Below are 24,430 nucleotides of genomic sequence, written 5' to 3'. Positions count from 1 at the left end.
AAGCAAACTTGTTTCGTTATGTCAGATACCTGCTTCCATACCTTCAAATGTTGAAACATCCTTTTTAAAGGAAATGCTCCAGGAGGAGGTACGAGGTAGAAAAGGCGGTACTGTTTAAAGAATGCAATCACGCCAGCATTCACTATGTTAACAAAACTCGACGTCCTTCGCTTCGCTCATGGTCACGAGTGGTCATGGGTCCATCATGAGCCCATCACGAGTCCGAATATTTAAGCGCCCGCTTTACGTCGGGCTTGAAGCACGCCATGAAACATGGTCAGGTGCTTAATGTCTGGCGGCAGGACGATCGTGTCGAGCGCTGCGGTACGTTAAGCTTCCATTAAGCTTTCGTCGCCGAGTTCTGTCGATGACCCGGCTTACACAATCGGATAGTGGGGCCAGGGCTCACTCCACAAACGCTGCTCAGCGTGGGCGCTAATCCCAGAGTTTTGTCCAGTAAAATGATAGGAATGCATCATGAAAACGAACGGTGACAGCAGATTGTAGTCAATGTTAACCCTGTACGTGGTTCCAATTCAACTACACATCAGGCTAATATGTACATTGGCTGATCGTTGTGATAGACAATACAGAAATAGATACAAAGTTTTCACTATCTGTCGGGATCTGATAGACAATGCAGAAATAGACATAAACTTTTCAGCTATCTGTCGGGATCAGACCGATGCAGTCTTTGTATTTCCTGGGAGCGAATAACTGTGAAAAAAATACTTTGTTAGTTCTTGGAAAGCCTCTGAAGACCCTCTTCTAAGACGAGAGAGACAAAACGCCCGTGGGGCAGGGGTTAGAGACGAGTTAAACACAAGAAAAGACAGCAAATACTCCACAAAATGCCTAAGTTACGGGGCCAAGGCGCGGTCCACAAACACCAATTGGTTACGAAAACGTATCATTTCGATTTGTGATGTAAAGCCTCAAGTGTCAAAGGGGTCTGCAAACTACTTCTTAGGGAAAATCGCACAAAAGCGTATTCATAAAGGGATAAGGAGAATACATAACAGGAACTCTACCATACTGTTTCAGCAGGAGCCAAGATTAACAAGATTACAATGATGTATGAGCAGAGAACGGGCCTCTTCATGTGGAACAGGGCTTCTGAGCACGATTTATTGCTCTCTGGTTCAATTATGTAGGCATCCTTGGCCTCAGCTTTGGTAGTCCACGGGTGGCTTCCCCGCCTGTAGTCTGAGAAAAATGGGCCTCCCATACAATTTGAAAAACAAAACATTCTCTTCCAAAGGAGCAAATACATTGGTGAGATCAGGTCAAGGGTCAGGAGGGACCGTGCCGGCACAGCACAAGTTAATCATTTTCCACAGAATTCTGTTATTGACTTTGGATTTAACAATCAAATGGTGGAGGGGTCAGGGCTTGAACAAGCACAGTCAAACGTGGGATCTGATCCCATCGCGCAGGCAAGGGGGATAGGGGTCACGTGCCCCCTTAGATTCCGAGCGGCTGCTCGCCCTTGGGACCGACGATTAAACAGAGCGAGGTGCCAACGTAACTGGTAACTCTCCTCCACCCGATCATAAACCTGAGTAAATGGATATCCCAAACCCATGAGCACAGGACTTACCACGCTTTCCGTTCACGCTCCCGCTGCTACATTTTCCAAATCGTCCAACCATGCTGAGCACTGGGGATATCAGAGTGCGCATCGACAATGCAGTGTCCTTTGAAAGCCTCATGACACCGGAAATGGCGCCCCGACGCTCAGCAAACCATAATGAGTACGTGACGCTCCGCAATAAATATGGTCCGTTCACCTACCGCATGTAATGAGTCCATTTATGCCTGATGCACTACTGCCTAAATAGCAAAGTTCTCCAAAGGTTGTAAGCAGTGGTAAATGGTCATCTGTTGGTATAGGACGGACCAAAGGTAATCCCGTCACTCACCGTGTACGGCCATTGCAATGTTGGCCGGTTGGGTAAGATGGACAGCGAAAATAGGCGCCTTGTCGGGTATGCGATTTGGGAAGGATAATAGACCCGTATGGTAACCAAGACCCCCATCGGAGTACAATCTTACCTGTCAAGGACTACACCGGCAGCGTACATACATTGTCGAGGTCGTATGTGCATGACACCGATAACTACCGATGCAACCCCAATATGAGCTGGACCACGCATCCACCACCCATGGTAGATCATTCGGGGAGAGTTGGACGGCGGCGAACACATGGTAAATAAGTCAGTGGAATGGTGGTAGGGGGGCGGTATCTTTTTTCATAGATTTGACTTCCAGTCCAGGAAGAATATTCTTCCACCCCAAGTCCAGAGAGAATATTGTCGTTGATCTGTTCCGATCTTGTCAGTGCAGTAGCACCTGCTATGTTTGCCTCGCGCACAGAAGCAACATTGTGCCGTGAATCATCCTTTTAAATTGCCCATGCATGCGTTTATCAACTTAGTCACTTGAGTATTATACAGGTGACAAAGCCCAGCGATGGGTGGTGAATGGAAATATCATGAACCCGAGCGCGGGTACCTACTTGCGCTCAAATACAAGCTCAATGGTATGTACATACCTATTTATCATTTTACGTTCGCGGCAGTCCATAATTGGGATTAAATACACAAACCTAAATAGCGAATTGGTACACGATGACGCAAAACAAAATTTCGTCACCGTTTATTCTGTTTCCCTTGCATTTTAAAATTAGATGCTTGTGAAATGTGACGTGACCAAATTATGTACCAGTAGAATCAACACTAGCGTGACAAGGGCTAAATAGATGCCCTTGAACATAAGCAAGTAGATAAAAAGTTTTCCATGAATAAGTAGGATGATACCAATTGAAGCGCTCATGCATTCAGCAACGTAATCGCCACAGTCAGCAGCATGAGTCCTACCACGCTGACTTTATAAAGCTAGCGAAATATTAATGTCACGCGCTGAACTGGAACACGTGTCCCTCCAACCGAAATATGATGGGCTGCCAACGGCACACTTAACCTCTTAATTGACCTCAGAATACCAAGAACCATCTAAATTACAGCGCTGTACGGTCACATTGCACATGACTAGCATGACGTCTCAGCCAATTATCACTAGTTGCAGACAGGGGCCGCCAGGCGGTTGGCATACGTTTAGCGGCTAAGTGGTCCTCTCAAGTGTCCTTAAATCTAACCGCAGCCACCGCCTTGAATTAGCCCAATTATTCAAGTGGCGATTATCTCATCAAATTACGGCAAATCTAAATAAAATTAGCCGTATATCAGTTGGCCACCGCGGGCGTTGGGCGGGCGGTCGCTGATTGGCGGAGCCGGCGGTGGGAGGGCGGGGCCAGCCGTCGGGTGGGCGGGGCTCCGGTCGGCCGGCGGCTGGCGGCGCGTCGCGCGCAGACGGAGCCGCCGCCGTGTGTGAGGAGGTGCGCCCAGTGAGCCCGCGAACGTGCCGAGCCGCCCCGCCGCCCCGCCGGGCATGACCGTGGAGATAGTGGAGTCGCCGGCGAGCATGACCGTGGAGATCAAGCGGGCCGAGGAGGGGGGCCGCGCGGCAGGCCAGCGGCCCGCCGGCGCGGGCTCGCCGCCGCCCGGCCACCGCTCCGGCTTCATGATCACGGACATCTTGCGCCTGGCGCGGCCAGAGCCCGACGAGGAGGCGCGCCGCCGGCTGGCGGCCGCCTCGCCCGACAGCCCTGCGCTCTCCGAGTGCCCGACGGACTTGACGGTGAAGCGAGACGGCCCAGACGACGATAGCGACGGTGACGTCACAGACGACACGGACCAGCTCAAGACGGGGCCAGCACACAGGTGGGTGACTGGCGCGGCACGCCCGCGGCTGGGGTGTGGGTGGCCGCGGGATGCGTGGGGAGCGGCGCTCAGTGAGCCGGTCGGACGTTCTCCGCAGCTAGCGCACCAGCATCGGCACGCTGTTGCTTCCCTGGACGCGCACTGCACCTGCTCAACGGGAGATGTCTATCGCCTCGGACATTCCGCGGCTGTCTGTCTGGATGTGTCAATATCACGCTGCATACCGCATCCGTCTTCTCTAGAAGAGCTGCTGATTCGACTTGCTAAGTAGAGAAACCACGTGCCAGAGACAGGCTCTGAGCGGACCGCACCAGTCACATTTCCTCTGCCCTGAGCGCGGCGTGTGCACGCATGCTATTGTTTTGCGTTGCTTAGCTCGGAGTGGAGTTGTCGTATTGACTTAGTTCATTTTACTGCCCAGGTCACATTAAGATAAAGGTCTCGCATACCTGTTGCTACGGATACCCATGGTTCGCCGTACCCTTCCCTCTCATATCAAACGACCGTTGTTTTCTGATCGCTGTCGGCCACAGGGCTTCGCCACAGTCACAGGGCCTCATCAAAGCCACAGGGTCTCGTCACAGCCACAGGGTCTCGTCACAGCCACAGGGCCTCGTCACCGCCACAGTGCCTCGTCACCGCCACAGGGCCTCGTCACAGCCAGCCCATGCTACCACACGAGAGGCGCCGCCCGACCAGCCAGCCCGGTGTTTACCCCAAACATAAAGCCCGCGCCCATTTGGCCATTTCCCGCAAGCGCTCAGCTGCAGAGCAACGACTGCGAAATTGCAGCTAACAAGCGCGGCGCGGCGGGCGGGCGGGCGCCGGCGTGGTGCGGCCCGGGGGCGTGGGACCGCCGCTCCCGGCAGCCGGTCCTCTGACTGGCGGCGTGTGCAGAGCCAGCGCGCGCGGGACCGTGTCGGCCGCGCACGCCGCGTCAGCCCCGCCGGTGTCGCGCTCAGTTCCGGCCCAGCCCGCCGGGCGGCATTTCCGGCGCGTCTGCCGGCGCCGCCGTGCGGCCGGCTGCTGTGCGGCCGATGTGCGGCCGCTGTTCCGCTGTGTGCGCTGTGTGTGATCTGTGCGGCCGCTGCGGTGTCGCGTCAGGGTCGCTGGCGTCTGCGGCCGGCTTCACTGATTGATTTATGGCCATTGTTTTGGAGCGCGCCGACTGCCGGGATCATTTTGCGTCTAGATGGGACCTCCCTAGGCCGCGGTGGGCTGATGTGGTCTCCAGTTCGCGGCAGGATCATTTCTAGGTCGCATAAGCACCGTTGTAGGCCGCTATACACCGCTATTGGACAAGGTCTGAGGGTGGGTCTGATCTGCCGTGATTATTCGGTTCAGCGAAGCTGTCCAATTGAAGCGGTAACTGCAACAGCACGTTCGGCGTTTATTCAAGGTGCCGCAACGCTCCGCTGCTCTACCGGAAATACAGCTCACAACGCACAGAGTCGCCGTTTACCGAGCGGGGTCAAACCCTGGCTGTGAGCCGCGCCCGGCAGGCCACAGTGGCATCGCCTCGTGCGGCGTTCGACGGCGCTTTCACGAACCACGCTCACCACACGTGGTCACGCCGCTCTGTACGGGCTGGTCGCGTCAGGCTATCACAGTCGGAGCTCTGTCATGCGAGGCATATACGACCGCTCGTGCCGAGTCGTTAGCAGTCGTTTCTTAGCATTTGCCGTTAGCTTTCAGCACCGCTGCCCCAATCAGGAAGCGATTGAAGCGCTCACAAGTGCTCATGTTGGCCCTACCGAACCATCAACGAGTGATGGGTCGGCGAGTACGGCCCTGCTCCATCAGCGGGCCCTCGCAGCTCGCTGAGCGGACGCGCCGCCAAAACATCGGCATCGCCCTGAAACAGCGGTCCCGCCAAAGCGCGCGCGAGGCGCCAGGCGTCGCGATGCGCCAGCTAGCAGCCCCGTGCCGCAGCCCAGCTCGCCGGCAGCTGCTCTCCGGCAGACCGGGCTCCGCTGGGGCTGGCGCCGGCGTCGCGCGGACTGCGCCGCCCGCGCTCGCGGACACGCCGCGACGGGATGCTGCTGGCGGCGCAGGCATGGGCCGCGCCGGGCGCGCCGGCGGGCGGCGGCGCGCGCGGCCGCCACCGCCTGCCGGAGCTAGCTCCATTTCCGTCGGCGCGCTCTAATTTCCTGCAGAGGTGACTCACCATAATGAGCCGCCGCCGACCAGCTCGCTCGGACGGAACATTGCCTAAACGCGTGAGAAATTTGTCGTCGTCATGGCAACTCATTGGCGGGCGGGGGCCGGCGCACGTGGCGCTAAGAGCCGGACGGCGAAAGAGCAGCCGACCCGCGCTCCTGACACGTGGCGCTGTGATCACAATTATGGCGCGCGCGCGCGCCGGCATGTTTGCGTCAGGGGGGATGAGAGAGGGGCGCATGTCGGCGTATTGTCGAAATAATTACCGAGTCTTTACCCCCGACTGGCGGGGTGGACGGCGAAAATTGACGTCACGTGTGTGCATGATAATGCGCACGCATGGCCTGTCGGTAATTAATGGACAATATAAAATCGGCGACTTGTGCAGAACAATGAATAACAGGGGTGGAAAGGGGCTCCGGCGGCGCGGCGGGGGACAATCGATAAATCAATGTCGGGACGGGCGCCACTTGCCGGCCTAAGGTAACCGCTGACCCCGGCTGGGGCCGCCTCTGTTCCCGCAAATCGGCAAATGTAGTCGTCCTTTCATCGCTGTTTCCGCCTGTTAACGGGTAGTTCGGCGTGCCGGACCTGTGGGGCGGGGAAGGGGAGGGGGTGGTCCCAGCGGTCCAGCCGCCGGTGAAGGGGGGGGACGAGGGAGGGTCTGAGGCAGACCAGGTCTGCGGCATAAACCGCCGCCGCCGATGACCGGGACCGGCTGGTCGTGACTCCAGATCCCTGGGACTGCCACAGCTGATGGGACCGGCGGTCGTGACTCCAGGTCCTCTAGGACTGCCGCTAACTGACCGGGGCGGCGGTCGTGACTCCAGATCTCCAGGGACGCCACGACTGATCGGGGCCGGCGGTCGTGACCCCAGGGACTGTCGCAGACTGACCGGGGCCGGCGGTCGTGACTCCAGGTCTCTGGGGACTGCCGCTAGCTGATCGGGGCCGGCGGTCGTGACCCAGGGACTGTCGCGGACTGACCGGAACCGGTGGCCGTGACTCCAGGTCCTCTGGGGACTGCCGCTAGCTGATCGGGGCCGGCGGTCGTGACCCCAGGGACTGTCGCGGACTGACCGGGACCGGCGGTCGTGACTCCAGGTCCTCTGGGGACTGCCGCTAACTGACCGGGGCCGGCGGTCGTGACTCCAGATCTCCAGGGACTGCCACAGACTGATCGGGGCCGGCGGTCGTGACCCAGGGACTCGCAGACTGACCGGGGCCGGCGGTCGTGACTCCAGGTCCTCTGGGGACTGCCGCTAGCTGATCGGGGGCCGGCGTTCGTGACCCCAGGGACTGTCGCAGGACTGACCGGAACCGGTGGCCGTGACTCCAGGTCCTCTGGGGACTGCCGCTAACTGACCGGGGCCGGCGGTCGTGACCCAGGGACTGTCGCGGACTGACCGGGGCCGGTGGTCGTGACTCCAGGTCCTCTGCGGACTGCCGCTAACTGACGCGGTACCAGCGGTCGTGACTCCAGGTCCCCAGGGACTGCCACAGACTGACCGGGGCCGGCGGTCGTGACTCCAGGGACTGCCACAGACTGACCGGGGCCGACGGTCGTGACTTCCAGGGACTGTCGCGGACTGCCGATGCCCTAGCTGAGGTTTGAGCGGTGGTACCGCGTTTAGAGTCGTGTCGGCCGTGTCACGGCGGCCGGTACAAGTCAGACGGTACCAGTACCGCTGGCTGGTACCGCTGGCTGGCCGTTGGCCGGCACTGCTGGGGTTATCAGCAGTGGGGGAACGAGCTGTCATTGTGACGCGAGCCCCCCGCGGAGTACCACAACGCCACCGGGGCGCGGGCCTGCCGGGTGACGGTTCAGACCTCAGCCTCACCTGCACCAGCCGCCACCGGCGGGTGCAGGTTAGGTCCCCTGCCCCTGGCCAGCCTGTCAAGCTCACGTGACCGAGTCCGGGCCGCGGCCGGGCACAATGCCGCGATTGGCTGGCTTGACAGTGGGCTGACCGTCGCCGTGCGCCGGTGGGCCGCGCCCCAAACGGCCGGTCATTACAAAACGTCGACCCGCCCGGCCCGATCAAGACCACTGACGGCTCTGTCGGTGGCGCGCATGAAAGGCCGCTGAAAGGGCGCTCAGTCAGGGGTCCGCTCCATTTCCGACCGGCTATAATGGCCGGCCCTCTCAGGGCCGTCGATAGCCAGAAGACTCCTCACCCGGCCATCAACGCTCAACTCCCACTCAGCTGCTCAGGTTCTGTCCATTCGGCTGGCTGTTTTGTGGTCGGCAGCGGCGGTCGTTCAGCTAGGACAGCTGGCTATGGCATCATTATGATCAAAAGAGTTTCAAAATGAAAAGGCGAGGTATGTTTTCGTTTCGCGTTTAGCATTGTTAAGAAGGTACTCAGTTGTGCCTTAGCTTTCCCATTAAACTTTCAGCTGCTCGATATGAGACTCGTGCAAAATGGCTTTCCATCAGGCCAGCTTTAGTGTACCGTTCAGCTTATCGCCTTACCATGAATAGACGTATGATAGAACCTTACCACTTGTGTCAGGCTCATACCCGAGTGTGGCGTAAGGTAGTGACTGAAAATACGCAGCGGATGCCAGATATGACAACATACACATATGAGTATCTTCTGGCTGGAGCGCGCAAATTTGACGGCAGAAATGCGGCGGGAACAAAGGGCAGCAACAAACACAAATATAGGTATTTAAGTGATTGAACAAAGAAAAATGGGTAGAATATTTGGGTGTCACCGCGCACCAATATGCTTAAATCACTCCACCATTTAGGTGGAGTGATTTTCAGCAGGGAGGAAGTACCCATTTTTGTCGTGTGTGAACCCAAGCCTTTTCGATCTGTCTTTAAATCATATCCGCCGATTTTATTTAGCTCTTTTGCCTCAAGGCTTAATCAATTTGTGTCTCGTGTCGCACAACATTGTTGCAAGTGACAAGCGTACTGAAATGAAGAGAAACATGCTGTATACAGCGGCCATCATGTTTACCATCGAAACTTCATGTGCCATCCTCGTTACACGCTTACCAGATGCCAGTTTGCTCTCGGAATACACGGTGCCTTGCCCCCTTCCGTATTCAAATTGTGTAACAAGAACGACCGGTAGTGTTTCCAAGTAAACTTAATCTGGCTACGCAATTCATCACCAGGCCTAGTTTGCAGAAATGAATACCACTCGCGTTGACCCCATTTGATAAGCGGCTGCGCAAAAGAGACCTTAGAATCGACTGCAACTTATTTTTAGTAAATTGTAGATTGCTATTGTTCAGCCTTTCAAAACGGTTTGAAACCAGCCTTGTGTTTGTGCTTCAGATCGAATACCATGAGTGGGTAAACGTCTAGTTCACGGCCAGCACGGTTGCACGCAATAGTCAACTGGGCAGGCTTGTTGACCTTTCGCTCGCGGAGAGAAGGAAAGGGAAGGGAAGGGAGGGGTGTGCAGGCAGCGCGGATGGGGGCACCACGGATCGGTCTGGCATTTTCTGCGGTCGGTTCCTCGCGCTGACCGCTGGCTGTTGCATCACTCTGGCTGGCTGTTGGCTGGCTGGCTCTGGCTGGCTGGCTGGCTCTGGCTGGCTGTTGCATCTGCTAGCCTGCACCCGTCACTGCGGCGCTGATCGACTGACGTTGTGGAAGAGCTGAAGATTCCTCCCTGCTAACATGTCGTAGTCACCTGTCACGTACGAGCTCCGATCTGACCCCTCGCGTTAGTAACCCGTCACACATCCCAGCGTGTGACGAGCTGACCACCTGGTGATGCCCGTGACAGGAGCCTGGTCTCACTGCCGCCTCCCCGTCCGTGGACACGCGACGCCCAGCGGAGCGTGCAGCGACTGACGAGCGAACCAGAAACGCGTCAACTGGGCACGAGCTGGCTCCCGATCCGCCGCACCGCTCGTCCCGCGCTCCCTGACAGCCGACGACGGCACGACCCCGGACCCGGCGTCCCTCTCCCGGGCCTCATCTCCGGCGGTCATCTCCGTGGCGCCGGCGCGCGCTCGGCCGGCCGGCCGGCGGCGGCCGCGCTGTGTCGTGTCTCCAGCGGTGCGCGCGCCGCCGCCAGATGGAGCGTATTTAACACCTCTTACGTCGCCGGCCGCCCCATCAAAGGCGCCGCCGAGTAATTGCCGGCCCGGACCCACCGCGGCCGCGCTATTTCTCACATCCCGCGCGGCCGGCGCCACCGGTAGCATATTAACGACTAGATATTTTATATATCGCTTATGACGCGCCCGCTCCCCCAATTACACCCATTTAAGAGCACAGATCGCGGCCCCGTTAAGCACATTAGGTCCAGCGCCAGGAGAGCGGTGGTCATTACCGCCGGTGAGCAGCAACACTGCCGCGTTGCAGTAAAGGATGGAAGAAAATTAGTCGTAATTAGAAGGCATGTACTTTGAATATCAAATGGAAATGAAAATTATAGGATGGGCGACTGGCTAACCGGTTAGTGGCTCACTGTTAATCAAGGCAAAATGGAGAGGAGCGGGAGCGGCGCGCCGCCCCAGCGCCGCCCCGGACGGACGGGCGGCGGCCGGACACGACCGGCCGGCGCCGCCGACCGCCCTGTCCTCCCGCCGGGGTGTCACCGGGGCCGACCGCCGCGCCGGCCGCCGTGCCACGCACGCTCTGCCGGCCGGTGGCGCAGCCGCTTGCAACCGCAGCGCTGTTGCTGGCGCCGGCGCAGGCGGAGCCGTAACTCAGCGGCGGCCGGCGGCCGCGCGCCGCGCGCTCTCCTCTAATAGGAGCTAATGGCGGTGGGCGTCGGACGAGGCCGCTGTGGGGGGGGGGGGGCGTCGCGCATGGCCCGGCTCGTGGGGGGGGGGGGGGCAGTGGACCATGCAGCCGGGGTGGAGTGGCTGGGCAGGGCGCGTGGCTGTCTGGCACAGTGGCAGGGGCAGGGCAGATTGAATGGGGCGAGATTATGCGGGCTTGGAGTGCCGGGTAATAGCGGTAGTGCTAATAGTCGGTGAACGATACAATCATTCTATATTGGGGGACTTCAGAGCAAGGGCAGCGGCTATGAAGCTCTGTGGACAGGAAATTGTGCACGTTTCGACCGTTGCAATGACAGTGAGAGCTTCCGGTAATTTGGAAGCCAGCAAGGCCGCCGGCGCCGTATGCGTTTCACAGTTCAACTGCCATATTGTCGGACAAATGCTATAGCGAATCCGCGGGTGCGTATCAAACCAATCGCGATGCATATTCAAGCTTATGTCCACCCGACCCAAATGTTCTCGCTACACGCAGTCACAATTGTTCAGTCGATGTTCTGGCAGTGTCAGCGCTCCATCGTGGCTGACAACCTGCATAGCAGTGCCCATGTCCGCACAAAGGCGTGGTGATAGACGCCGACAGGCTGAAGTCGCGCTGTGGCCTCCACGCTGCGGGTCTGCCTATATCCGCAGAGCGAACGGGAGCGAGGGTTCCAACGTTACATCCCCGGTTGTAGGTCGTCAGGATATCATGGATTGCCTGGGCGGGGCGTTCATGCTGATATTTTCCACCATCCAGTTAAGCTGAAACTTAACGTCTCGAAAAGTGCGGAAGTAAAGGAAGACACCAGGGAGGAAATAGCTCGATCCTCAAAATGCATGTAGATCGCCTGGCCCCCTGTTCCACCAATCAGATCTTACCCAGCTGTCTGCGTGTCTGCCCACCTCTCCTCCCAGCTGTCCTGTCCGTCCGTTGGACCACCTGTCTGTCCGGTTCATCACCAGTCTGTCGATTTGTTTGGACATTCTACTTTTGGCTGAAAATTTGCCCGCCTATGTTATTCTTCTAACAGTCTTTTTGTCCATATGACTGTCCGACTCGCTGTCTGCCTGCCTGTCCTGCATGCGTCTGCTGCGTACCTGCCTGTCCTACCGGCTTGTCAGGCTGTCAGTCAGGCTGCCTGCCTTTCAGCCCACCGCTCCCCCTACCTGTTTACCCTTCTGTCTGCTCGTTTGTCTGTCCGACTGCCTAGTCCACCTATCTGTTCTGCCCGCCTGTCCAGCCGCTTCTCTGCGACTATCTGCCTCCCTGCCTACTTCCCTGGCCGGCTGTCCGGCGGCGGTGTCGGCGGGCCGTCCCGCTCTCGCCGGTAGCCGCCCTATGACTGTCTGCTTCGCTGGCCGGCTGTCCGGCGGCGGTGTCGGCGGGCCGTCCCGCTCTCGCCGGTAGCCGGCCGGGCCGCCGCCGGGCGCGGCTTATATTGGGGTCGCGACACGGCCATTCGACACGCACCGCCCCATCGCCGCCGTTTAGAAATTAATATAAAAGATTGGACAGTCGAGAGTAATGAATGGCGGCCAAATTTGCCAACTGCGCGGCCCGGTCGGCTGGTGCGGCGCGGCGCGGCCGACAGATGCGGTCCGGGCCGGGCGGTGCCTTTAATGTGGTGCCGCCGGGCGCCGCTGGGTCAGAGGCCTGCGCGCCGCCCGCGGCGCCGCCCCCGTCGCACTGCGGCCCGCCGTAAAACCCCCGATTTATGCCGCCCGGTTATTACGACAACAACATTTCCACCTTTTAACTATATCATTATGCAAAATTAATGCATGACCGAATCGCCAAGTGGAACTGGACACGGCACGGCCAAATGCGATACAAATTAGGCTTTAGTATCTTGGCAACCGATGGCGGCTTGATTTAATTAGTGGGCAGGTGGCAATCAGTGGCGGCGGTTAGTGGCGGTGCGGCGGCCGGCCGGCCGGCCAGACGTCCCGGCGAGCCTACTGATCACTCACGCCGTCTGATTGCCGCCTGCCAGTGGCCGGCACCGAACGGCCGCCGCGCATGCACGGCCGACGCCCTGAATAATTTACCGGCCTCGTATCAAAACTTTGTTTAAAACGAGAGCCGCGCGTTGGCCACACTGCACCTGTCCGGCGCCATTCGCGGGTGGACGGCCCGGCGCGACTTTGGCCGCGTCGATCGACGGCGATAAAGGCTCAGGTGCGCGCCAGGCGGCGAATCGGGCGGCCGGCGGCAATTTTCCGCGTCACGCCACAGTGTCGACACGTTTCAACTAATGGCTACAGTTACAGCAGCGCCTTTGTACCCGCCAGCGCCATGATTGAGTTAATGCAAACACACAGCGAGCTGCGCCGATCGCTTAATGGATTATCATTGGTCATGGCCGGCTTTCACACAATGCACCTTTGAAAGTTCACTGTGTGCAACTTTCGTTCTGCCAGCTGCGAATTTCGCCGCTAACGGCTCCGTGACACCGTTGTATGTGACGCATATTACCGGCACCGGTAAACTGAGTGCTGCTTTGTTGCCTGCGAACGTCATTCCTGGCAACTGGCATTGAACGGAGTGGGTCACCGAAGCGCTCCGTGTTGCGCTTGTCGGTCCCGGCCAGTTACGCTCAGCGCCGCCATATTACCCTTAGCAGCCACCCGCCGGGCGGTAAGCGACACCGGCTGGAACGGACGCTGATGGCCTGTAATTACAGTATTTTCAGCGAATTAACTTATGCTTTACTTAGGCATCTGGCCGTCTGATGGATGAACCCGACAGTGTTTAGGCCGGCCCGTCGCCGGCGGCTGCGTATTTGTAAAACAAAGGCTGGAAAAAGACTGATGATATCCGGTGTTCGTTTTTTTGGCGGGCCGCGCTGGACCGTGTCCGCGCCGGTTCCGAGCGAACCAGACGCGGCCACGGCCACCTCCGGTCCCCCCCCCCCCCCCCCCCACACACACGCTGCCCTCCCCGCCGGCAGGAGTGAGCGTCAACAAGAGCAGTCACCAGTCCCTCCCCTCGACACTCCCAAGCGCGGACGCGGCGTCAGCGGCGCGACAGCCGCGCCATTCTCACCACCGGTGTGTGGTGCTGTGGCGGCGGCGCGTTGACCGCGCTTCGACAATAGGCTGACCACTGGGAGCGTCACGTGGTACACGCCCTCGCCGCCGTCCTAATGCGCTGCTCGCCTGGTTGCAGACAAGAGGAGCTCTCGCCGTCATCGCAAGGTCAGAACGGCTGCTCGCTCAAGTCCAAGAAGTCGAGGAAGGCACGCACCGCCTTCTCCGACCACCAGCTGCAGACGCTGGAGAGGAACTTCGAGCGGCAAAAGTACCTGAGCGTGCAGGACCGGATGGAGATGGCCGCCAGTCTGAACCTCACCGACACCCAGGTCAAGACCTGGTACCAGAACAGGAGGTAAGCGGGTCGCTGATTGGGAGGTAAAACAACCGATGCGGACACACGCTGGCACGCGGGCACATGTGTAGGGGTGGGAGATGTAAATGCACATAGCTTCACGGGCAACCGCTGACGCAAGCGAGCCCTGTTCAGTCTACGGTGATTCGACCCCCACTGCCCCGAAGCCCGGAGCTGCGTTTCCAACAGCAGTGGCCAGGACCTGACCCTGTACCGCGGTGTCCGTACCCCACCGTCCAGAGGCCCGGAGCTGCGTTCCGACAGCAGTGGCCAGAACCTGACCCTGTACCGCGGTGTCCGTACCCCACCGTCCAGAGGCCCGGAGCTGTGTTCCGACAGCAGTGGCCAGAACCTGACCCTGTACTGGGGTGTCCGTACCTCACCGTCCAGAGGCCCGGAGCTGCGTTCCGACAGCAGTGGCCAGAACCTGACCCTGTACCGCGGTGTCCGTACCCCACCGTCCAGAGGGCCCGGAGCTGCGTTCCGACAGCAGTGGCCAGAACCTGACCCTGTACCGCGGTGTCCGTACCTCACCGTCCAGAGGCCCGGAGCTGCGTTCCGACAGCAGTGGCCAGGACCCGACCCTGTACCGCGGTGTCCGTACCCCACCGTCCAGAGGCCCGGAGCTGTGTTCCGACAGCAGTGGCCAGGACCCGACCCTGTACCGCGGTGTCCGTACAGGGCGCGCGGTGCGCCGCTAGAAAGCAGCGCCCGGGGCGTCACAGACAGGTTAATGACGATATACAGTGGCCCGATTGGCGGCCAGTAATGACAGCGCGACTGATGGCTTCATTTATCACCGGCTGCTTGAGCGGAGCGCGGCGGCTGGCGGAGCGGAGCGAGGCGGCCGCCGGAGCGATTTCCCGGCTCAGAGCGCTCCGAGCCGCTCCAGCCGCCGACCTTGCGCGGTAATAATGGGAAGCCAAATCAGCTGTGCATTAAATTGTTTGGCGAAGGATGTTGGTTTACGGGTTTCGTCTATTACGGCTTCCTTTTGACGCGTCATTAACCCTGGGATTGGAGCGGTTCTGCTCGACGAGAAGGGGCGCTAGCGGTTGTCATTGGCATGCTCCGAGGCGGCGAACAATGGAGAAAGGATGGCACTCTACAGCTGCCGCCACCAGCTGATTACACCATGAAGACAGTGTTTTCAAACCCGATTGTTCAAGGTCTGTTCTTCCTTTTTAAACGTTTTCCTTTGTTCGGAAAAATGGTGCGCGGGTAGACAACACAGGAATCGCGCCTCCAGGAAGCGTGAGTGCAATTTAATTCAAGCACGTCCAGTGTGTCTAGGAAAGAGAACATGGAAGAGTAAGCAACAAGCCTTGCTCCTTCTACCTATGCCTTGATAGGCTAGCCTTGCCCAGGCGTGGGGCAGTCGCCTCCAACCACAGGCTATTTCCGGGGTGGGCGACGCGCCTTTGGCCCCAGCCCGGCGCCGGTTCGCCTGGCAGGCAGTGCTCCGCCGCGGGTAGCCGGGTGGCCTCCGCCGGTGTTGGGGACCAGGGACTGGCGCCAGGGACAGGAGGCCGGGCGCCAGGGACCGGAGGCCGGGCGCCAGGGACCAGGGGCCGGCCGCCGGGGACCAGGGACTGGGGCCAGGAACCGGGGGGCCGGCCGCCGGGCGCAGGGCGCCGGGCGCCGGGCGCCCCGCCGGACGCGTGGCGCCTGTGAACACCGTCGGCTCCGACTCATTTGTCGCCCGAGCCGGCTACGCAGGCGTGAAAGTGTCGGCGACGGTCGAGCACCGTGCCGCGCCACTGGTCTCACAGAACACCGAGCGCCGCGCTGCACCACTGGTCTCAGGACACCACTCGCCGCGCCGCGCCGTCGTCCGCCGAGGGTCGCGCCTTGCAACGCTACCGCGCCATTACTGTAACCCTGTTTGCTTAATGGAGACGATTAGCTGATGAACTGCCCCGGCACTTTCCGCTTTAAAGTTACAGGTGCGCAGCATGGGGTCCGGCGGTATGTGACGATTTAAATTGGAAACGGATGCAATACGTAAGGTTTATCGGAGCCCAGCACCACTTATCGTGATTTGTAAGTTGCGGCATATCATAAATTTCTTAATAATAACCACCTGCAACCACGGGGTTTAAACGTTATGGCTGTGCCGTCACCTTCCACCAGTTAGTGGGCCTCTGGAGCCGGAGCCGGAGCCGGCCGCCGCCAACTCCGGCGGCAGGCGCTCGTCCGGGAAATGTGAAACGGCAGCGGCTCAGGCGACGGGTAGAGCCGCGCCGGTCTGAACCGCGCTCCACCACTGCTGCACGACGGTCCGCTGACCGGCCGCGAGCGGGGCAGCGCCGCGTCCACGGCGTGCTCGCGCCCGGCGGCCGCGCGGCGGGCCGGCGGCGGACCTCCGCGGGCCCGGCGGGTCTGCTGGCTGTCATGTGTCGCGAGGCGAGGTCATCCAGCTGACGGCTGGCCCCCCTCCGGCAGGACAAAGTGGAAGCGACAGACGGCCGTGGGCATGGAGCTGCTTGCTGAGGCGGGTAACGTGGCGGCGCTGCAGCGGATATACGGTGGCAGCGGCGTGCCCTGGCCGTACCCGCTGCCGGCGCAGACGCTACCGGCTGTGCCCTCGCTCAACGCCGCCTACTACAACCAGCTGGCAGCCATTCAGAAGCCGCTGGCGTACCGTATGTTCCCTCCGAGCCTGGGCCTGGGCGCGACCGGCGCCGTCAGCGCGCCGTCGTCGCTGGCGGCGCCGCCGGCCGCCCTGTCCGCCTCGGCCGCGCTCGCCTCCTACTACAGCCGGCCGCCGAGCACCACCCGGGTGTGAGCCGGGGCCGAGCCCGCCCGCTCAGGAGACAGGCAGGCCCGCCACGGACACCCTCGGGAGACGCTCACTCTGCCCTGGAGCGGTCAGGGTCGCGACCTGGCAAGCGTCGCTGCAGACCGAGTTCGCGGAGCGGTGCTGCTGAGGCTGGCCGGCCTGAGGCGCGCGCCGCTCCGACGCGGCCGGCGCTGGCCGGCCCGTCAGCGATAGGCCCCTGTCCCTCTCGTGTGCCACCGCGTGTTCGAAGGTGTCGTCCACCGAGGGGTGGGATGGAGGGAGAGGAGCGCAGGCTCCCTCTCACTCGCTCAAGCCGTGCTGCGCTGCTGCTCTTTCCGGTTTGCTGTGGGGAAAACATCGCGGACAATAAGTTTGTTCTGCCGAGGCTCACTGGTTCAAAAAGATTATCCGAGGACACCTGGGATCTGAGGACCGAGGGATTGATTTGTTTGTTAAGGGCACTATTGCCGACTTGAAGGGACAGCTCTTATGCAGGAGTGTTGGGCAGTGTACAAGTGTTTCACGTGTATAATATGTTAATACTGAGTCTATCTGTGACGTCTGTGATTAGTGTCTCTCGCGTGTCACGTTTGTTCGACGAAAAGAGCGAATTGTAAAATTATTTGAAGCCTGTACAGAGCCCTTGTTAATGATATTCAGCGCTTCGTGAGCGTATATACACAATGACTGCGAGACCGTGTCGGATGCATATGTTTTTATCTACCAGTGTGGCCAACGCTGGCATGCACAATCAGTCAAATAAAGCCGATACATTTTCTGCACGTCTGTGAACCACGAATGGGGAAAACAAGAAGGAAGAGATGACCTGCATGATGCTGGGTCGTTTCAGTCGTACGTGCACGCACGCACGACCCTTTATCCGTGAAGGGTCGCGTATGCCTTGGCTGCCTCATGCATATGCATCTGCGTACTTTTATTTAAAAAAACAACAATAGGATCGTGAAGAGATACATGTGGAATTTTAAAGGTCTAGGTGAACACACGTGGTGTGGCAGTGCATGGAGCTATTACTGGGGCAGATGTCAACCCCTTCACCTGGCCAGCTTGTCGATAACGCGACGCCAACGCAGCAAGTTCCAATGCTTGTCCTAACATGGACGTCAAGGCTTGCACCCAAGTCAGAGACGGGATACACACACGAGATTAATACGTTGCAGGCAGGAACATAGCACCACTGAAGAAGGTCCCGTAAAATATTTCAAGACCCTAAAATCCACTCGAGATTTTCCCAAGCAGGTTTGCAAGAGAACGATCTCATTATTGTAAAACATGGGGTTCAACTCATGCGAGAAATAGACAAATTTGCGGGAGATAATTCAGGGAAATTTATCTTAAAAAGGACGGTAGCAGAACGTCGTTTTAACTCGTTGTACGACACAAAACGCTGAGCAGCACCGGTCGCGTCAATCCTGATCTGCGATCTGTGGGGTACCGGTAGTGTAGTGGTTAACCGCGTCTGCGTTAACCATTGCGCATCTGGGAAACCAAAGGTACGGGGGGATGTCCGCCCTTCCTGCCAGGGTGAGAGGCAGGCGACGCCCATATAGCCTCAGCAGCTGAGTGGGTAGTAAAGCCCCAATGACACACACACCACACACACACACACACACACACACACACAACACACACACACACACACACACACACACCCACACACACACACACACACACACACACACACACACACACACACAACACACCACACACACACACCACACACACAACACACACACACACACACACACAACACACACACACACACACCACACACCACACACACACACACACACACACACACACACACACGCACGCACGCACGCACGCACGCACGCACGCACGCACGCACGCACGCACGCAACGCACGCACGCACGCACGCACGCACGCACGCACGCACCCGCACGCACTTCTGATCCGGGGCGCATGGACACTGCCTGTGGTGGTGGGTCAGACGCATCAGGCTGTAGAGGTCTGCGATACTTGAGGAATCATTATAACTTTCAAAACGGCTGCCTGCTTGCTTCGGAATTGGCGTTAACTACCAAATCAACGAATTTCAACCGTGCAGTTTTTGTAACAGCAGTTCTCCTTGTTGAGACACACACTTTTATTTGAGACATACGTCCACAAGCATTTACAGAACATGCTCCCGGTGAGCTCCACGCAGTTTGGCTGCACATCTTCGGACTTTGGCCAAGCTTAATGTCCCAGCCCGGCCGGTTTCCTGTGCTTTACGCTTCCGCCGTTGTCGCTTTATTCAGCTCGTAGACTGGTGCGGACTTCCTTGCGCCTGTTCGGACTTGAGGTAGTCGAACAAAAGGGAGTCTGCCGGGTTCGAATCGGGCCGCACAGTGCGAAGACCGCATGATCGACGATTGGCGCGACCTGCCACGCTGCCTGACGTGATCCTCCAGCTGCCTCATGGACGCTGCAGCTCCCTGTGGCAGTGCTTCACCCACCCTGCTCCAGCGGCTGTTCAAAGCTCCAAGTTATCTTCTCCGCAGGGTGTCCCACACCGTTTCAAGGATTTACACGTACTGCTTCGTACCAACGGTCACCGCTTTTCCGTATTTTTTTAATAAAGAAAAACAGCTTGATGACGCCGCTGCTGCAGACCGCCATCCAGGCGGCACACCCCTTTGCTTGGAAGCGGCTTCTCGATAATGTAGTTTGGTGGTTCGGATTCCCAGAAGACAGCATGACGCATGTGTGCATACTCATGCAGGTGGAAATGAGGCTCATTAGTGACGGGGATTCTGGATCCCTCGATGCTGCAGGTGATGGATCCACGTCGCATTCACGATGTTTTAGAGCGCCAAAGCGTTTGGAAGCCTTCGTTTCGAGGAAATTTTCTAGTTATTCAAAATTTTATCTCCCATTCTTGTAATACGTAGCTCAGTTATGTATCGTGCGCTCCGGTACGTATATATATATATATATATATATATATATATATATATATATATCATATATTATATAGATAAACCGGAGTGTATATATGTATAGTCTGTATATATCCAGTATATATATATATATATATATATATATATATATATATATATATATATATACCGGAGTGTATATATGTATAGTCTGTATATATCCAGTTATATATATATATATATATATATATATATATTATATTGTATATATGTATATATATATATATATATATATATATATATTATATATATATATATATATATATACATATATGTGTGTGTGTGTGAATGTCGTTGAGTGCCGCACGATTAAACGATTGGTTGCGCCAAACAGGCCTTCTTCCATCTTGAGGCCGTGCGGCGTACTATGGTGAAAAGAGAGGTGGTGGCACTCGTGACTGTCCGCTTGAAGTGACAAACGGTGACAGGGCAGGCGACCATACCGTAGGGCCATTATCTGCACGTCCTGCAATAGTAATGACACGGCGGCGCCTCCGGGCAGCTAATGATCATAATTGCTATAAAGCGTATCAGTGGGCCTTTATTGGTGACCGGATGGCGGGCTCGTGGCGGGGGGTGGCCGTCGTAAATGACTCGTGGCGACCGGGGCCGTCTGGTCACCGGACACCCAGCTAATGGACCCCATCACCCCCCCCCCCCCCCCCCGCCGGGGCCCCTCCCCGCGCCGGCCGCCGGGCGGCGCCCTTGCCCGACCCCGGCCGCGCAAAAGCTCGTTTCCGCTAATTTAGGGAGTAAACATTTATGTCGGTACATGATGTGGAGCGGTGTTTGTGGCAATTATCATCGCCGCTGCTAATAATAATTACCGTCAATGAAGGGATAATCGCTGGCGGCTGCAGTTTATCGTTCGCCAGCCGCGCCGGCCCGGAGTTTGCACGAATTTATGTTCGGATTTCCATGCCATGAGAGTTTTATGCATTGCACGTATTAAGCTGGGTTAGCAGACGGCATATACTGCCCGGAAACATGCAAAGTAATGTCAATGATTGTTGGAGGCACCCATTCCCAAATCTAATTTCTGGGACCGCATAGGCAAATGCCGGAATCGCATGGGGGGTGTATTAATTGGGCCGGCTTTCAGTAAACCTGCATTTAAATGGTTATTAATACGGTGCAGTTTTGTATTAGCCGGCTCGTAGATCATGGATGGGAGGGCGGGCCGACGGCGGCGGCGCGGCGTACTGTAGCCGCCACCGCAGCGCGAGGATCGGGTGTCGACTGCCTGCTTACGCGGCGTCACACGGGCCGGCCGGCAGCCGACACCGACACTGCCGACCAGCAGGCGAGGGCAGCCGGCCAGCCGACACCGACACTGCCGACCAGCAGGCGAGGGCCAGCCGGCCAGCCGACACCGACACTGCCGACCAGCAGGCGAGGGCTAGCCGGCCAGCCGACACCGGACACTGCCGCCAGCAGGCGAGGGTCAGCCGGCTAGCCGACACCGGCACTGCCGACCAGCAGGCGAGGGCCAGCCGGCCAGCCGACACCGACACTGCCGACCAGCAGGCGAGGGCCGCCGGCCAGCCGACACCGGCACTGCCGGCCAGCAGGCGAGGGCCAGCCGGCCAGCCGACACCGGCACTGCCGACCAGCAGGCGAGGGCCAGCCGGCCAGCCGACACCGGCACTGCCGGCCAGCAGGCGAGGGCCAGCCGGCCAGCCGACAGGCACTGCCGCCAGCAGGCGAGGGCCAGCCGGCTAGCCGACACCGACACTGCCGACCAGCAGGCGAGGGACTGCCGGCCAGCCGACACCGACACTGCCGACCAGCAGGCGAGGGCTAGCCGGCCAGCCGACACCGACACTGCCGACCAGCAGGCGAGGGCCAGCCGGCCAGCCGACACCGCACTGCCGCCAGCAGGCGAGGGACTGCCGGCCAGCCAACACCGCACTGCCGACCAGCAGGCGAGGGCCAGCCAGCCACACCGGCACTGCCGATCAGCAGGCGGGGTAGCCGGCCAGCCGACACCGCACTGCCGACCAGCAGGCGAGGGCCAGCCGGCTAGCCGACACCGGCACTGCCGACCAGCAGGCGAGGGTCAGCCGGCCAGCCGACACCGGCACTGCCGAGCAGGCGAGGGCTAGCCGGCCAGCCAACACCGACACTGCCGACCAGCAGGCGAGGGCCAGCCGGCCAGCCGACACCGGCACTGCCAGCAGGCGAGGGACTGCCGGCCAGCCAACATGGGCACTGCCGACCAGCAGGCGAGGGCCAGCCAGCCGACACGGCACTGCCGATCAGCAGGCGGGGTACTGCCGGCCAGCCGACACCGGCACTGCCGACCAGCAGGCGAGGGCCAGCCGGCCAGCCGACACCGGCACTGCCGACCAGCAGGCGAGGGTCAGCCGGCTAGCCGACACCGGCACTGCCGACCAGCAGACGAGGGACTGTCGGCCAGCCGACACCGGCACTGCCGACCAGCAGACATAGTCCGGCGGACCAGCAACCAGGACACTGCTAACGAGCAAACACCGTCCTGTCAACCAACCAAAGCGTCACTGCTGACTAGCCGATGACGGTACAGCCGACCAGCAGACACTGTTACCGCCGGCCAGCGACACAAAACAGCCGACAGGGAGACAGCAGGGAGACAGCGGTGCTTGACCACGCCTTTGACGTTCAAAATCGCCAACACTGCCACATGCCTGCCGACCAGCAGACACTGAGCTGCCGATCAGCAGTCACCAACACTGCCGCATGCCTGCCGACCAGCAGACACTGCGCTGCTGGTCAGAAGACAATAATACCGCCGCTCGACTGCCGACCAGCTGGCTGTCGAGCTGCCGATCAGCAGAGACACGGACCAGCAGATCAGGGACAGGCTGTCAGAGCAGGCGTGAAACAACAGTGTCTGACATGACTGATGACATACTCAAATCACATAGACAGATAGAAACGGCGTCAGTTGCTGTACTGTTTGGTGGGATGAGGCGTTCGGTGTGTTGCCTTTGGTCAGATTGGTCACGGCTCGCCTTTCACCATGGAATGTTCTTTGCAAAATGTTGTCGAGACTATCCGTTGTTCAAGTTTGGTCATTAGAAACCAGTATACATTTATGTATATATTTATATATATATATATATATATATATATATATATATATCAATTTTGTACGACATAACTTATCAAGTTTCAAGTCTATGAACATTATTTTTGACTGTATTTGTATTCAGTTGTCTCCACCCGCAAGGATGCCGAATTTAGTGAGCTGTATTGAGATCCAAAAACTCTAGCTGGCCAATCATGCAGAATACACTGCTCACCGCCCTACGCCGGCGGATTGCTGTTAGTACAAAGTCAGGCACAAAGCTGCTCCCAGAAGTTATTTTCACAGCAGTGATATAACATCTCTTGCATCCTTCATGCTGCAGGATTACATCATAAAAGTTATACGTCCTTTGCATTCGTTTGCCAGCCCTCATGGGCATACCATTGCCGCGTTATGTTCACTGTCGGCTGGATTGTCGGTTACAAGCGCAATAAACTCGTTACAACCAAACTAGGTACTTTTCAGTAATTCAGTACCTACCGCCGAACAATTTGCCGGCCTAGACGAGGCCAAGCCAAATGAACAGTGGACTGCAAAGTATACGGTTGTTTTTTGACCAGCCCCACGTGATTGCATGACAGACACCGTAACAGGGAGAAGCAGTGTCACAGCCGTGCACGAATTCAGACTACTTATTTATCCCATGTGTACCGTAATTCGTTGCACCTTTGACAGCCCTGTAGGCCCTCAATACGCCTGAGGCTCTTTTTAAGCAGTGGGCGTAAGTGTTAATGGCAGACGGGACGAGGGGAGAACGTGTGGTTTATCCAACAGCTAATCACAATCCCACCAACACTTAAAAGAGATTGAAACCATCAGGAGCTATTTTTGACGCCCATGATGTACGGGAAAATGGGACCATTGGACTTTCAGAGAGCAGTTTTCGTTCCCAAAATTGTTTTTCGCGCGATTTGTTCCAGGCCGCGGTGCCTGCACTGGTAAGGGGGTACCATACAAATCGGGAGATGTTACAAACCACGTTTGTATGCAACGAAAAGGATGTTTTAGTGTCTGATGATTTAAAATCTTGTTGGCTGCTAGACGTTCTTGTCAAAATTTAAGAAAACGCCGTCAGTAGGCCACCAGATATGATCATATCAGACGCTGCAGATGATGATGCGAACGTGAAGATGACCTTGGCCGAAAAGGTGGCTTCGTGCTTAGACTGAAAAGGTGGCTTCATGTTTAGACTATGGATAAACCAGAATCGGCGGACTGAAGGTTTCTATTATGTTTTATCAACCAACGCCACAATTTCCTCCAGAGGAGTCCAGAATTGCGAATGTACAGTGAAGAGGCCGGCCCGTACGGCAGGCTTGTTGCCGAGGCGGGGTGGGCCGAGTGAGGTCAGGCACAATGTCTGACGCATGGACTGGAGCCTCACGCCAACTGAAGATCTCCGCAGAGGGTACGGCAAGCAGTGCTTGCGAGGGTGCTACTTTCTCAAATCGGTTGCGTGTTGTGGCCGAAAAAGTTGACTCAGCCTGCCCCTGAAGTTTGATTTCTCGCCGGATTTCGGCTACTTGAATTGGCGTCCTCGATGCTGG

At 58.0% G+C, this 24,430-nt stretch overlaps 1 protein-coding gene across 1 annotated transcript; it reads left to right on the top strand.

Moving 5' to 3' along the window:
* The first annotated feature begins 3,450 nt into the window (after positions 1–3,450).
* LOC119100343 (homeobox protein B-H1-like) lies at positions 3,451–17,065 on the top strand. The gene is made up of 5 exons (XM_037223445.1): positions 3,451–3,500; positions 3,666–3,782; positions 13,852–14,070; positions 16,516–16,756; positions 17,060–17,065. Exons 1-5 carry the CDS (start codon positions 3,451–3,453, stop codon positions 17,063–17,065), a joined length of 633 nt encoding a protein of 210 aa, XP_037079340.1.
* The last annotated feature ends 7,365 nt before the right edge of the window (positions 17,066–24,430 follow it).

Source organism: Pollicipes pollicipes, unplaced genomic scaffold (genome assembly GCF_011947565.3).
Source record: "Pollicipes pollicipes isolate AB1234 unplaced genomic scaffold, Ppol_2.1 Scaffold_4881;HRSCAF=5763_pilon_pilon_pilon, whole genome shotgun sequence".
Taxonomy (NCBI): Eukaryota; Metazoa; Arthropoda; class Thecostraca; order Pollicipedomorpha; family Pollicipedidae; genus Pollicipes; species Pollicipes pollicipes.
This window is presented reverse-complemented; position numbering and strand designations above follow the sequence as displayed.

Excerpts from the sequence above, each read along its gene's own strand:
- LOC119100343 (XM_037223445.1), top strand. The coding sequence starts at position 3,451 with ATGACCGTGGAGATAGTGGAGTCGCCGGCGAGCATGACCGTGGAGATC. Across the intron at positions 3,501-3,665 it reads AGCATGACCGTGGAGATCAA|CCCTGCGCTCTCCGAGTGCC; the intron begins GCGGGCCGAGGA and ends CTCGCCCGACAG. Across the intron at positions 14,071-16,515 it reads ACCTGGTACCAGAACAGGAG|GACAAAGTGGAAGCGACAGA; the intron begins GTAAGCGGGTCG and ends CCCCTCCGGCAG.